The sequence below is a fragment of the Macrobrachium nipponense genome, chromosome 32, assembly GCF_015104395.2.
Source record: "Macrobrachium nipponense isolate FS-2020 chromosome 32, ASM1510439v2, whole genome shotgun sequence".
Taxonomy (NCBI): domain Eukaryota; kingdom Metazoa; phylum Arthropoda; class Malacostraca; order Decapoda; family Palaemonidae; genus Macrobrachium; species Macrobrachium nipponense.
This window is the reverse complement of record NC_061094.1, coordinates 60,213,246-60,228,605: the sequence shown is the minus strand read 5'-3', so window position 1 is coordinate 60,228,605 and position 15,360 is coordinate 60,213,246. Positions and strand designations below refer to the sequence as shown.

The 15,360-nt window shown below is 34.0% G+C and overlaps 1 protein-coding gene across 1 annotated transcript in view; it reads left to right on the top strand.

Annotated features, from left to right (window-relative positions):
* Positions 1 to 15,360, top strand: part of LOC135207527 (proteasome activator complex subunit 4-like) — a 108,795-nt gene that overhangs the window by 41,976 nt on the left and 51,459 nt on the right. The window contains 14 exon segments of the mRNA XM_064239348.1: positions 1,882 to 2,099; positions 2,477 to 2,610; positions 3,381 to 3,485; positions 3,635 to 3,783; positions 4,041 to 4,247; positions 5,569 to 5,755; positions 6,053 to 6,142; positions 6,453 to 6,791; positions 6,892 to 7,029; positions 7,235 to 7,453; positions 7,702 to 7,859; positions 8,637 to 8,729; positions 8,930 to 9,119; positions 10,222 to 10,479. Of these exon segments, the coding sequence (XP_064095418.1) occupies positions 1,882 to 2,099; positions 2,477 to 2,610; positions 3,381 to 3,485; positions 3,635 to 3,783; positions 4,041 to 4,247; positions 5,569 to 5,755; positions 6,053 to 6,142; positions 6,453 to 6,791; positions 6,892 to 7,029; positions 7,235 to 7,453; positions 7,702 to 7,859; positions 8,637 to 8,729; positions 8,930 to 9,119; positions 10,222 to 10,479 (2,485 nt within the window).

Here is a 15,360-nt window from a genome sequence, read left to right as displayed (position 1 = left end):
GTACAGTATTGAATATATATATATATATATATATATATATATATATATATATATATATATATATATATATATATATATATATATATATATATATATATATATATATATATATATATATATATATATATATATATATATATATATATATATATATATATATATATATATATATATATATATATATATATATATATATATATATATATATATATATATATATATATATATATATATATATACGTATATATAATATATATATATAATATATATATATATATATATATATATATATATATATATATATATATATATATATATATATATATATATATATATATATATATATATATATATATAATTTTTTTTTTTTTTTTTTTTTTTTTTTTTTTTTTTTTTTTTTTTTTGGGTCTTTGAATTAATGCAGTCAGCTGTACTATATGCAAATGCTAATATCTTGGTGTTATAGGTTGCTCACGTGGTTGTAGGTATAATGAGAGAGGCAAGTGGTCAAACGTTGTTTGAATATATTACATGTTATAACAATTAATTGCACCTAAGCCTGCATTTCAGTGTTTATTATTCTTTCGTTGTTTGATTTTGTGTGGATTTGCTACATTGCATATAAATATTGTCTTGAGAAAACATTGAAATTTAAAAAGGGGATTCTTTTACCTTACATCTGATATTTACTACCATAGAATTTTGATAAGGATTTGCTTATTAATTTAAAGGGTACACTGTAGAGTGCTTCTGTTGGGTAGTTGCATTTTCCATGACACAAAGTAGGTGTAACAGAATTAGCCAGTGAATCTGCATCCACTCTTATATCTACTACTGCAAATAATTTTTGCTCTCATTTGACCAGGATACAGGCACTATTCTGCTCCACCTATGCTAAGCTGCAGCTGTACTGAACAGTGTGACAAATATTTCCTGAAGTTAGACCTTAACTTTGACACTGTTCAATTAGCACAAAATTAGGCTTCAGTCATTTGTGGGATGTTATACCCATTATTTTTAAGAGCAAGTATTACTTTATTTCTGTTACTTACAGATTAAAATATTGCACTTTGCAGTAAATATTCTTTGAAAAAATACTTAGTTTACAGAAGTGTTTTGTAGTCCTGTCCTAACTTTGGGACTGATTTGCATATTACCATTTTGATAGTTGTGAGAACCCACAGAAGTTGTAGATTAATCATAATTGCAGCTGTAAGTGTCAGTGTCTGCCAACATTTGTAGTTACAGAGCTATCAGTAATAGATTACTGTTTATTGCAGTATAATATCTAAAGGCTTACTTTATTCTTTCCATTGGATACCTGTTGGGTATGGATTTACCTTCACATATTTATAAAAATGAGTGCTGTTTTGTTACTAATCTGTACCTAATCGGATGGCTTTATCTCAGGTAGTATAAAGTATAGTGGAATGAGATTGTTGGAGAGTATGTATAGATGAATTTTGGGTTTGATGGGGTTGAAGGGTTATCTTAATCTCTGATGGTGCTTAAATACCTTGAAGTATGTTATTACAGTATTTAGAAAGAATAAAAAATCAAGTTACCAGTAAAGTAAATAGGCAACAGCTACAATGATATTTCCTCTTTTCTACTTGGTCCCAAGATGGGAAGTTTGTTAGTTAATCATAGGCAGTCTATTATACTGAATTTATTTCACTGGTGGTCGGATGTTATAATTATATTTTTACAGTTCATAATCCAACAAACAGATCAAAATGATAAAATAGTGCCCCTGATCTTTTGCTGTGGTGATAGGCTTTATTTTTGGGTTGTATATTGTAGGTGTGTTCCTAAGTATTGTCTGTCACGTTGATCTGACAGACACTACTGCATTACAAGGATACTTTCCAAATTTTTCAGGAATGCTGAGGGAGTGATTGAGAGCATGATACGTGCCTGCCGATCTTATTTTCCCATTGAATCGACGGCAGAGATCTTGGAGAAAGTTCGCCCTCTGATGTGTCCCTTTGATATGTCCATGCAGAAGGCAATGGTATATTTAGAACTTTTTCTCCCAACTTCCGTGAGTCCAGAACTTGCCCATTTGAGCTGGGATTTGTGGAAGGATGAGTTACTTGGTAAGTTGTTACTTTTAATGTCTTGAGTACACGTATTTGTTGCGATTACAGTAGTCTTGCTATGAAAGCCATATTTGATTCTATGTATATTGATAATTATTTTTGAGGAATTATTCACCATTTTGACAGCCTTCAATTTTTTCTTTACACTTAGATTCTATGAAAAACTGTTAACAGGCTTTGCTGTAGTCCTGCAAAATGCTTTCTGTACAATTTTTGAGGTTCATCCTTTGGGATCCTTGTACATTTCTCTGTTGCCTGCTTCATGATTTAAAACTTGTTAATCACATCTCAGTGCTAGTGGGTTTTACTGAGCAAACTTCCCATTTTTGTTTTGACTGCATAAAATTGCAAAATTTCTTTTATTTTCTATTCAGGTATCTGGATTGCTTGTCACAACAGTCATCTTTGGTTTTGGGAAAACAATGTATTTTGGCTGTTTTCAAGACTAGCTTGGCATAACATTGGTTATGTGGATTGGGAAGAATATTTGCCAATGGTGTTCACTAAGGTACTGTACCTAGATTTTTCTAAAAGCATTTAAAACTTTGCACAAACATAAGCTTCTGTAGCTGTGTCTGTATTTTATCCAAGCTGCAGTGACTTTCATTCTTACTACCCTCAAAACTCTGTTTCATAGTTCAGTGTGTGCCCCAGTAATCCCATCTGTCAACAGATTTCATTACTCCCTTTTTTTTCCCATTTCCTCTTGTATTGGGAAAAGAAAATATTTTACACTATATTTTACAATCCTTTTGTGTAAATGAAGTGTGAAAATCTTGAACTGTCATTCCAAAGCAGAGGTGACAAAAGTTTTTAGTTATGCAAAAACATGATAGTGTGTTTCCTCCAGTGCTAGTAATTTCCACTCCTGGGATTGTGTAAATAAAAAAGCAACCCCCTCCCCCGTCACAAAGCACTACAGAATTAATGAATCAATAAAATGACACCAGAAGGATGAGAAACCTGTAGTAAATGAAAAATAAAGCACAACTAATACAAAATCATGGGAGAAGGGCAATTATTGTTTTCATTACAAGGAGTTGCACAAAACAATAGGTGGGAGCTGATGCGACATAGAAGGACTGGGTATTTAGACCTTAATTTGTATCAGTTGCTGCAGCTCATAAATTGAGGTTGTAATCAACATTACCATTGCTTTTGCCTATTGTTTGAAATATGGGTATAATTTCAACTTTAATTTTTTACTAGTATAGTGTGACCATTAACTTTTGCGATGAATAAGTTCTTACGAAGCCCTTATTTTATTTGCCATTACAGGTGCTACGATCCTTCCGCTTGCCTGTATCATACAAGAAAGCACAAGTTACAAAAGGTGATGGACTTTCACAGTTTTCATCTTCTATGTTTATTGTTGCAAACTTGGTGAGTAAGGTTGATTTTGTCACTTTAAAATTGAAATGTATTGTATGGAAACAATAGAAAAATGTTGCGAGAATCTCTCAAGCTATTTAATTTTATTCTTTGGGATTCCATTATTATATTTTGAACTTAATACACAATGTTCTTTGTAGGGTGGAGGTAGTAAGACACAGCAGCATCTGGAGCGATTATTCAAGTCACTAGAATCGTATTATCATCCCTCCAATTCAGGTCACTGGAGTCGTCTCTTACACGAGTTCCTGAATAAGCTTACTTTACTCTTCATTAGGAGACTTCACAGGTGATCTTTAGTATTATTATTCTCTTTTGGAACAGATCAGCCGTGGTAGTTTTCGTAAGGTTTTTAGTCAAGTGGGGAATCCTAAACTGCAATCCATTCTTAGTCTTAAAAGGTTCAATTCTTTATGCCTGTTACTTAAACATGGTAATGTTTCCATTACAAATAGTGTTATGAATATTGTAAAGAAGAGACCAGAAGGAATGAAGTAATGTTTTGTATATTTCTGTGTATATCATCAGCTGAATTTCTTACAACAGGGAGAGGCATAAAAAACCATCATGGGAAACAGAGGTTGCACCTCACAAGAAGCTAACTGAAGATGAGATAACTGCATTTGTGCGGTGTGTGCAGACCCCGGCCTTGCTTGCTATGTTCTCTCATGCTGGCACTCACGATGCAGGTGTTGTCTTCCATCGTCTTTCATTACTTCGTCCAGAAATTGTTACTCCACCACTTTTAGAACAGTATGTATTTTGTCGTTGTTTTTCATTAACAAGTGCACAAATAGATTTTTAAGTTATTATATACCCTATAATCTCTCCCATCATTAACCCTGCGTTAAGGGGTTGGTTGCATGATGCGCCTTTTCCTCCACTGCCTTCTATCAAAGGATCATCCTCCACCAAACCTCTTCTCTCCTTATCTTCCTTCACTTTATCTTTCCAGCTAATTCTCTGCCTCCCTCTCGATCTTCTTCGTCTAATAGGTTCCTCCCAAGCCCTCTTCATTCTCTCCTCGTCATCCATCCTCAACACATGTCCATACCATCTAAGTTGTGGCTCGCTTATCAGCTCTGTAATCTTTACGAAGCCTGCCCTTCTTATTTCATTATTTTCCAATCTCTCAAGCAGCAATATTCCTATGATTCACCTCGGATATTCTCACTATGTTCTCTCAATCTGTACTTCATCTTTTCTTCTATCGCCCGTGTTTCTGGCCCATACATTAACACTGGTCTTATCACTGTGCTATAGATCTTGACTTATAGCTTGATTGGCATTTTCTTATCACGAACTACTCCAGCTACCTCTTTCCAACCCCCCCCCCCCCCCCCCCCCCTACTGTCAACTTCAGCTTACATCCTTCCTCTTGGCTTAAAGTAGATCCCAAATATTTAAACTTTTCTGCCTTTTTTATAATCAAGCCTCCTCTTTCTTATATTACTGTTCTGTCTCTGTCTTCCCTACTGCTCACCAGAACCACTGTTTTATTCACATTCACTTTAAGCCACCCCTCTGTAATGCTCCTGCCACTCTCCAACCTTTCTCTGTAGGTCCTCATTTCCAGCAGTAATCACCAGATCATCTGGGTACAACTACTCCCACAGTTCTTCATTCCTGATCTTTTCACTCAACACATCCATGACCAGCACTAACAAAAATGGGCTTAATGTTGACCTCTTGTGTAATCTAACACTAACTTCAAAGTTTTCTGTTTCCCCAACTGCTGTTATTACTTTTGTGCTCATTCTTTATATATCTTGCCCAGCCTAACCAACTTTTCTGGGGCTATAGTAGGCCCATTTAAATGTGCCCTATACAAAAGGTCCTTTCTTTCTTATTCCTAAGTTATGTATATATATTTTTTTTTACTTGATCTACCTGTTGCAGTGGTTTCATTTTACGGTTTTTTGGTAATTTTGATAATAGATAAGGATGGTACATGGGGAAAAATGTGTAACCCAAGCACAACTATCAAATAATGACTACATACCTCATTAATTGTCAAACAGTTTGTTTATATAAACATATTTATGAACAGTAATAAGTTTCTTTCTACCTGTAGGTTATATTCCTCTCTGGAAACCACTACGGAGCCTCACCGGCTAACTGCATCACTTGAGTGTGTTGTTTGTGTTGCAAGGACAATGGTTCAGGGAGTGAAGTACTATCCTGAAGGACAGACGCACGTCATTCCTCTTCTGCTTCAGACTTTACCAGGCATTGATCCAAATGATATCAGGAAATGCATGGTAAGTCAGATCATTTTTCTGTTTGTCACTGGGGGGGGTTTGAAATTCTTAAGGTAATGTTTATTTGGTTTTGGAGGATAACCTTCATTTCTAGTTTACAAGTTTATCATTTAGTGTTTTATAATTAATTTGCGGTTCACTTGATCAGCTTTTCAAAGTTTTCTCCCTTTCTTTTGCTGCTAAAAGATTTTATGCAAGCATAAGTGAAAATGTGTCCTAAAGTTTTGATTTTGTGTCAAAGAAAAACCAGAAATTAGAATTTTAGATTTCTTTAATACTTTTTTTTTTATTTGACAGGTGACATTCCAGTTTATTTACACCTTAGTAACGCTGGTGCCATTTGTCGATTGTTCAAGTGCATTGGATCAAGTATCAGACTTAACAGAGGTGAGTAGTAAAGTCTGTATATAATAGCATAGTCGTCATTGATAAATCAGTACTGTTGTAACAGCCTTAACTTTTGAGGTTTGGTAATAGATTGGGTAAAATTACCTGGTAAGAGACTTGTTAGCCATCCAGTCTAAGAACAGAAACTGAATGGAAACTGGTTGGAATGTATTCTGTGCCTACAGTATTTTTCATCTGGCAGAATCCACACATGTGAACATGGTTGTACTCTAAATACAAAAATATTGCTCTAATTTTTAAGATCAAACATGATTTTTTGAACACTTAATAAATTTGGTATTTACTGCAGGTGGAGCAACAAGTTTGTCTTCAAACAGCAAGCTTTGAGGATTTCGTGTTGCAGTTTATGGATAGATGCTTTGCTCTGATAGAAAATTCGACTTTGGAACAAATCACCCAGTTGGACAGGGAAACGGAGAAGATGAACAGAGAAGAGAACATGCTCGAAATGGGTCTCTCCTCAACATTTTCTGCCATATTGACGCAAAGTCATCCAAAGATATACAAGGCAGCACTTCAGCGGCTTCAGACTTTTATCAGTGGGAAAATGATTGAAATCCATGTGGCTGGAAAGTTTGCTGCTAACATGTGTCGATCAGCTGTCAAGTAAGACACGTAGAAAAGAATTGTAATATATGCAAAACTAAAGTTAAGATGCTTCTCTTGTTTGTGTTTGCTATTAAAATTTCTATGTATTAAGGTATTGTATTTCCCTAATTTAATTTCAGGTTAATCCTAAGGAAGCACTCAAGGTATTTGTCCCTGGAGTTTGCCGTCTCTTGTTAGCTTTAACTGACAATGAAGAGGTCAAGAATGAAGAAAACTTAGATGACGAAATATTGTTCAATCTTCTCCTTCTTTCTGAGGTAATTGATAGAGTTTTGAACATACAGTATTTCACTTGTATTTGGGCTGTTGAAATATTTTCATTGCATAGATGCTTATTGAATTATTTGGGTTATATTTATTACAGAAGAATTTTTGATTAACATATTAGGTGATTAACATTTTATTGTGCAAGCACACAATGTTTCTTCTGCTGAATCTATGCTCATAAAAAACTTTTTTCAGTTGGTGAGATGTGGAGGGCACCTCGTTGAATATGTGCCTCAGATAATGCAGGTTCTACGGCAGACATTGCATCTAAAGTGCCGAGAAGGGTATCACTTAGCAGGATCTGTATTAAGATTCCTCCTTAAATATTTAGGTGTTAGCTCCCATTTCTGAGTATTCGATTTTCTTTTATCGTATGACTGGGATACACCCCTGACAGAGTATTTGCCCATAAGGGTAAGTTAGCTGTTCCATTTAAGAGACAGTAGGGATTGTATTATTTACTCTATTTATTAGTTGGAAAATTAATTTTTATCTATGTATTTGTAAAATTGACTTGAAAGTTTTCTACAAATGGAACCAATTACCATCTTACAGTGTAGATAACATCATTTCAGCCTTGATTACTATTCTGTATAATGAAATACTATAGTACCATACAAGATCACAGACAAGACATGGTTGTTTAAACTTTTGATTTTTAGCACTGGGGAGAAGCCGGTCATATTCACAACCTTGGCATTAAGTGGGTGGAGCCAGGCAAAGCTGAGGAGGAAGCTATGTCAGATCTCGTCCGTACTTTCTTGACCCCTGAGCTGAAGCTGTTAAAGGAAGTTGCTCTTGGAGAGAAGGAAGTGTCCAGGTTTGTTAATTTATCTTTTCGTTTCGTTGGTTTTTTATTAAAGTACTGAATTATATGAAATTTGAATTTTGCGGTAATAACCAGCAAAAGCTTGAATATGAAAATCATGTTTGTTAAAGTGACGTATATAGTTCTTCATTGTGGGGTAATGAATCTGACAGTAAATTAAAATAATTAAATTAGCTGTAGGACTGATTTTCATTCTAAAAAGAAGCCACATCAATATCTTGTATTGTAATTGGCCACACTGGTCATACACATGGGTATTGAATAACTAATGCACCATGCAAGATTACAGACAAGACATGATTGTTGAAACCACCTGGTTAGTTCATGGCCACAGCATCTTTATAAGAATGAGTGTTATAATAAAAATCTAATATAATTACAGTATATAGTGATTTTTTCCTTAACATAAATTGGGCATGTCGTTTTTATTGGATATATTAATCAGTGTAGAATCCAGCACATCATCCAGTCTAACCTGAGTAAGGAGATTATGTTTGACCTTAATCAATAGTTAGAGCATGAGAAGTAATTTTTTGGTGGATGATAGCTGCTAGAATATTGTTTAAATATGAAGCTGCTTTTCGGTACAAAGACCTCATTAAATAACTTTGGTACTTAGAACAGTAATGTTTATTATATTTGACTATATCCAACACTCCGCCTGAAGTATCACTAACAATCTTGGTATTCTATGTCTATAAACAGCCAGTGACTTTGATGATAAAAAGATACAGGGGAAGTCATTCCTGAAATTGATTTTCTTTGCAGGGAGGTTCTTCAACAGAGTCTGAGTATCACACTAGATGTTGTTCTTGGGGCTGGTATTGCTCTCCCACATTGGGGCGAGGAACCCATTGATTTGTAAGTACAAGTTTTTGAAGATTATGAGAAGATAATCAAGAGTAACTGGAACCATATATAGTGAAATGCTGTAAACACTTTGGAGAATATAAAACTTATGCATTTTACATCGGAGATTAAAATAGATGTTTTTGTAGTTTTGCTAAAGTGAGAAAGTGTTTCTTGGTCTTGATTTGTTTCTTTTTCTTATCAAATACTAGAATGAATATGGCTGTTAGAAAAGATTCCAGTAGATTTATGACAAGAAAATATGAGTTGTGTGTGACGTTGGATACTCCCGGATTTCCTCCCAATGTTCGCAAGGCAACGGCAGATGTCATCTTGATGTTGGTGAATCAAATGCTTGAAAAGGGATCAGATGATACAAAAGCCCTAAGTCGGGCTATAAGTGTAAGTATTTTATTTAAAGTTGATACACTGATAAACACATAAGTAATTGTCTAGAGAACAAAATTTTCAAGAGAAATATGTCTAGTTTAGATAGATTTTCACTTAATTTCTTACTAGACTTTCTTTTCAAATGAGTGACGCTATTGATAGGGATGGAGTCCACAGTTGCTTTATGTAGCACATGACTATGTGTACTGTAGTTCATTGACAATCTCTTCAACTGAGAGTTGCATGCTTTTTACCCTCTATTCTGAGTGCCCACTGTAGTGTATCAGGGTGTAACTCCATTTATTAAGGGTAAAAGTAAAAGCAGGGATTAATGCAAACCCATGCTGCAACTTGAGTTCCTTTTATTGAAGTTTTATATGGTTACAAGGTGTCCTACTAGGTGGCGCTAGAGAGGTGAGGCACGATTTTCAAATGAGTAATAACTCGAGGCACGATTTTCAAATGAGTAATAAAGTACAGCTCAATATACTACACCCACTTCATGGTAATTCCTTGCTTTTGTGTATTGCTTCATCTTGTTAAAGGAGTTTTAAAGTAAATAATAAGCGTGAACATGAATGTAATTTTGACTACACTTGAAATATATGGATGGGTTTGGATAATTATTTCTTTGCAAATTTGATTGTTTTGTTGGCTATATTTACTGTTAATTCTCAAGACATTTAAGGGTCACATTTATATTTAGGCTAATCTCCTAGATTAACACTTTGGGAAATTACTTTTAGAACTTTTTAGATATCGATGTTTTTTCATGCTAGGTTAGGTAACGGAAGGATAGTTATGATACCCATATAATAACTAATGGGGGTTTTAAGAAGCTTTAATTTATCATTAACTCAATGAAGTGATTAAAACATTAGCTGATGCACCCCTTGAAGAAAGAATCCTTGATTCCCAAATAGAAGTTAGTGAATTTTTAACATGAATATTGGAACTGTTAATTTTTTATTGTACACTTGGAAATTTTATTATGTTCCATTTTAAACATTTGGTATTTCATGTAAAGTTTTTTATTTGTACTTGTACATTTCAGCATAAGATGTGAAATATAATTTAGTAAATAGAAAAGCTTAATTGTGAGTCTCCCTTTCAGATCTATAGTGGTCTCATATTTTTCCATGGTGTTTCCAAAGAAGATTTTGATGCCAGGTGGAAAAGTTTTCAATTTATAAAGGATGCATTAGCAAATAAATTAACGAGGAACAAGCAGCATATACGATCGCTCTTGATAGAGAGAGCAGTTCTTCATCAAGAAAGTCGCGTTTTAGAAAACAGCACTGTGCATCTAACTGAAACCCATAGTAAAATCATGATAAGTTTACTGCAGTTGTCAACTAGCCAGTATAGTGGGGTGGGTAAGTTTTGGAGTTCTTTTCATACTTTATTTTCTAAATTCTTATGAAAGTTTTTAACTTCCAAGTTTATCGGTTTTTGTTAGAAGCTTTTTTCGCGAAGTAGTTCCAAAATGTGGAACTCAGTAAATGAGATGAATAAAAGGCTAATGATTTCCTTTGGAAGTATTGAGCACATCAGTATTCTAAACATTGATGAAAGTGTAAGAATCAAGAAAATTAATGAAGATATTAAACTAACCTCATCACAAGTGGAAATACACAATTACCCTCAATCTCAATCAAACAGCCAACATCTGGACAGTAAAGATATCACTTTACAATTTCCATCAAATAATACTAATGAAAATCATACCATTAAACCAAACCAAAATATAACTATCACCCCCCAACCATCCACAAGACCGAAATATCCCATTAACAACAACAAAACAAATAACCCCTCAAACCAACAGTCCTTATCACTACAGAAAAAGGAACAATAGAATTACAAAACCAGAAATTTCTAAAGCTAGACCAAAAACTTCTGAACCAATAATTAACATTACCAAACATGCTTCATCTTGTGGTTGTAATGAATGCTTTGTTGTAAGTACATATAAACCAACTAACTACCAAGACAGAGGACACAGTACGAAATTGTATTGACAAATTTTACCAAATTAAGGAGGTGCCCTTTAACACACCAACATGAGAACGAATTATGTTCTGAATCCTTAAAATACAAAAAGGGGAAATTATAAAATCAAAAATAGACTTATTAATATTCAACTATGAAAAACAAACAACTGCAGAATCTAATAACCACATACAAATACAACGATTAAAAAACCACAAATAAATCAAATGCATATAAACTACGAGATAAAGTAAAATCAGCAATCAATTTACAGAATTTAACACCAATTCCTTCCAATAATGGAATATAAAATCATTCAATGGAATATAAATGGTCTCTTACCCGACTACGTCTGGGTGAATTACAAAGAATCATACGAGACCACAACCCCAATGTGCATATGTCTACAACATATAGGAAGTAACCCTACAAATATCCAACACTATAAAATTGCCTGTTATTCACCAACTGACGGTGGAAAATTAGGCACAGCCATATACGTTCATAATAGCATTACATATGAACTTGTTGACATACCATCTATGCCATATCAAATAACATCAATTAAACTGTATATGCCTGATAAAAGTAAAATTACTATTTGTAATTTATATAACCAACCAAATTTCAATGCAAATTTCAGTGATTTTTCTGAACTTATTAGCAAAAGTATACAGGTGAAACCAACTACTTAGTAGGAGATTTTAATGCACATAATCCATTATGGGATATTAATAACCCCAATGACACATCCGGAATCAACATAGAGAATACTATAATGAAACACAATCTGTATTGTCTCAATGAAAGCGAAGTTCCAACATATTTTTCAAATACACACCTAACCTTTTCTTCAATTGACATTTCATTATGTTCAAATGATGTAGCGGAGAAATTTGAATGGAACGTCCTAGACGATTCATACACAAGTGACCATTTCCCAATCATTCTGAACTACTTAAGTAATGTCAAAATATTGCCACCTACAAGATATAATATCCAAAAAGCTAACTGGGATAAATATTTCCTATACACACGAAACATACCACCATTCCCACATAATGAAGATCACAATACTACATGTGAATCGTTCTCAAACTTCATATTAAATGCTGCAGATAAAAGTATTCCAAAACCAAAACACATTCCACAAAATCCCCTGTCCCATGGTGGAATCCAACATTAACAACATTAAGTAAAATAAAACATATATTGAGTCGCAATCTAAACAGACTCAAAACTCGCCTTAAATCACTCAACAAAATGCCCTATAGTATAAACATATTAAACAAAATAGTTATAACCAAACATAAAAATTAACCACATTAAACCATTATATAACAAATATACAGCCAAATTTATAAAAACGGTAATAGCGGAAAAAATCGCATCATGGAAGGAATATGTCTCAAACATATCTTCAAACACATCCACAAGGGATGTCTGGCAAAAGATAAGAAAAAATCAATGGAAAACATATAAGACCTCCAAGAAGTGCAATACATTTAAATGGAAAAATATACCATGATACTTATGAAATATCAAACATAATTGGGAAACATTTTGAAAACATCAGTGCTTACTCCAGCCTAGATACACATTTTCAAAGTATCAGAAAACAAAAGAAAATATAATACTCAATTTTGAAACTCTTGAAGACCTGGAATATAATGATATTTTTAACATGGATGAACTAGATAATGCTATCAACTCTTGTCATCCCTCCGCACCAGGATATGATAAAATATCATTTGAAATGATAGAAAAATTAGCTCCTATAGCTAAATCATATTTATTAAAATTTTACAATAGTATCTGGCTAAAACGTGTCTTTCCTGATAAATGGAAACATGCCATAATTATTCCAATAAACAAACCAGGAAAGGATGCAAGTAATCCATCCAATTATAGACCGATATCTCTAACAAGTTGCCTATGCAAAATCTTAGAAAAAATGGTTAATGCACGATTAACGTAGTAATAACCAAAGAATCCATTTTAACACCAACACAATCTGGTTCAATAGCTGGCAGATCAACCCTAGATCCCTAACACATTTAGAAGATCATATCAAAAAAGGCTTTGAACAAAAGAAATTAACAGTAGCTATGATTTTTTGTATAGAAAAAGCATACGATACAACATGGAAACATAACATCATGCAAAAACTCCACTCCAAGGGACTAAGAAGCCACTTACTAATATTTATTAAGAACTTCTTAACAACAGAACTTTTCAAGTAAGAGTAGAAAATTCCTACTCAGTAACCTATAAAACTGGAAGAAGGAATCCCTCAAGGTAGTGTCTTGAGCTGTACATTGTTTGCTTTAGCAATCAATGACATTACTATAAATTTACCAAGTGGTGTAAAAAACAGTTTATATGTTGATGACTTTTTGTCATTTACTATACGAGTAGTAATCTGAGACATGCTCAGAGAGTTCTCAGTACTGCCATTTCAAATATATGTAGTTGGGCAAATTCAGTTTTGGATTTAAATTTTCAACTGATAAAACAAAAGCAATCGTCTTCTACAAAGACAAAAGGTGGATGAAGACCAAACAATCAAACTGCATCTTTATAGCACTGAAATACAATTTTGTACAAAAATCAAGTATCTAGGAGTAATATTTGATCACCATTTAAATTGGAAAGAGCACATCAATACATTAAAGCCAAGGGCATCAAAGCCCTTGCCATATTAAAAAGTTATCACACACTAATTGGGGAGCAAAGCGAGACATTTTATTAATGATATATAAGGCAACAGTCTTATCCATAATAGATTACTGCTGTCCAATATATTCATCCGCCTCAGAATCTGCATTAAAATCTCTCGATGCAGTGCACCATGAAGGCGTGCGATTGTGCACAGGAGCTTTCGATCGTCCCCAACAAACTCACTTTTGGTGGAGGCAGGTGTTTTGCCCTTAAAACATCACCGTAATTTAATAACAATACAAAGAGGTCTTTCAATGCAAGCAGGATCGTCTCCTGCAACTTACTGCTTCCAAAACTGTAATCAAGTAACAGCAGTTAATAGTACTAGCTCTTTCCCAAAAAGAGCTAGATACATAATGAACATACATAATATGAATCCAATTTTTCACCCACCAATGGAATTGCCACCACCATGGATTTTAAATAGAGTAAAGATATGTACCTCCCTGTCTTACCTACTCAAAAAACAAATGACACGTACGGAAATGTACCGCCAACATGCTTTGGAGCACATTAGAAGAAAAAGGAAAAGCGACAAATTTATGATATATACAGACGGCTCCAAAAATAATGTTGGAGTAGGAGCATCTGCATATTCGAAAATATGTTAATTAAAAAAAGCCTACCTTCAATATCATCAGTATTTACTGCTGAAGTCACAGCCATACAGATGGCTCTAGATATGATATCTGAGGCAAAAGCAAGTGTCTGTTATTTTCAGTGACTCACGTAGCGCTATAGATGCAATAAGACAGTATAAACCAGGAAACCAAATAGTACAGGAAATTCAAATAAAAATTCATCAATCCTCCAATCAGGAATATCAATGGAAATATGTTGGATCCCAGCACACGTGGAATAAAAGGAAAATGAATATGCAGACTCTGCTGCCAAATAGCCTGCACTATCCCTCCAACAATTTCATATGCCCCAGTGTCAGACTGGGTAAAATCAGTTAAAACATTAATTTACAGGATTGGAAAGAAGAATGGGCCTCTGTGCCAACGACAAATAAACTTAAAAATATAAAAACTGAAGTCTATGCATGGAGGACATCCTCACAGGAGGAAAGAGCAAAAGAGGTGATCTAGCAAGGCTACGTATAGGACACACAAGATTCTCACATGGTCACTTGATGTCAACACCACATGCTGACCCAGTGAAATGTAAATTCAGATGTCAAACACCCATGACAGTACAGCATTTGCTTGTTGAGTGCCCAAATTGGACCCAGCAAAGATCTATTTATCTGCGGAGTTCGGAAATGAAAAATATTCTTGCGGAAAGCAGGGATTTTTCACTTAATAAAATCATAAATTTTTTATAAGATGGGTTTCTCAAATAAAGTCTAATTTTTTTTTTTTTTTTTTTTTTTTTTCCTTTCTCTTCTTCTTCTTCTTCTTCTCAGGATTGATCCCTGAGAACCAGCCCGAGAAGAGTCTACTTGAGACTCAGAGGTCTGGAAAAAACTAACACTATTAACCTAATAATAATAAGAAAATTAATGAGAGATGTTTTGGCCTGTTTCTAGGTTAGCAAT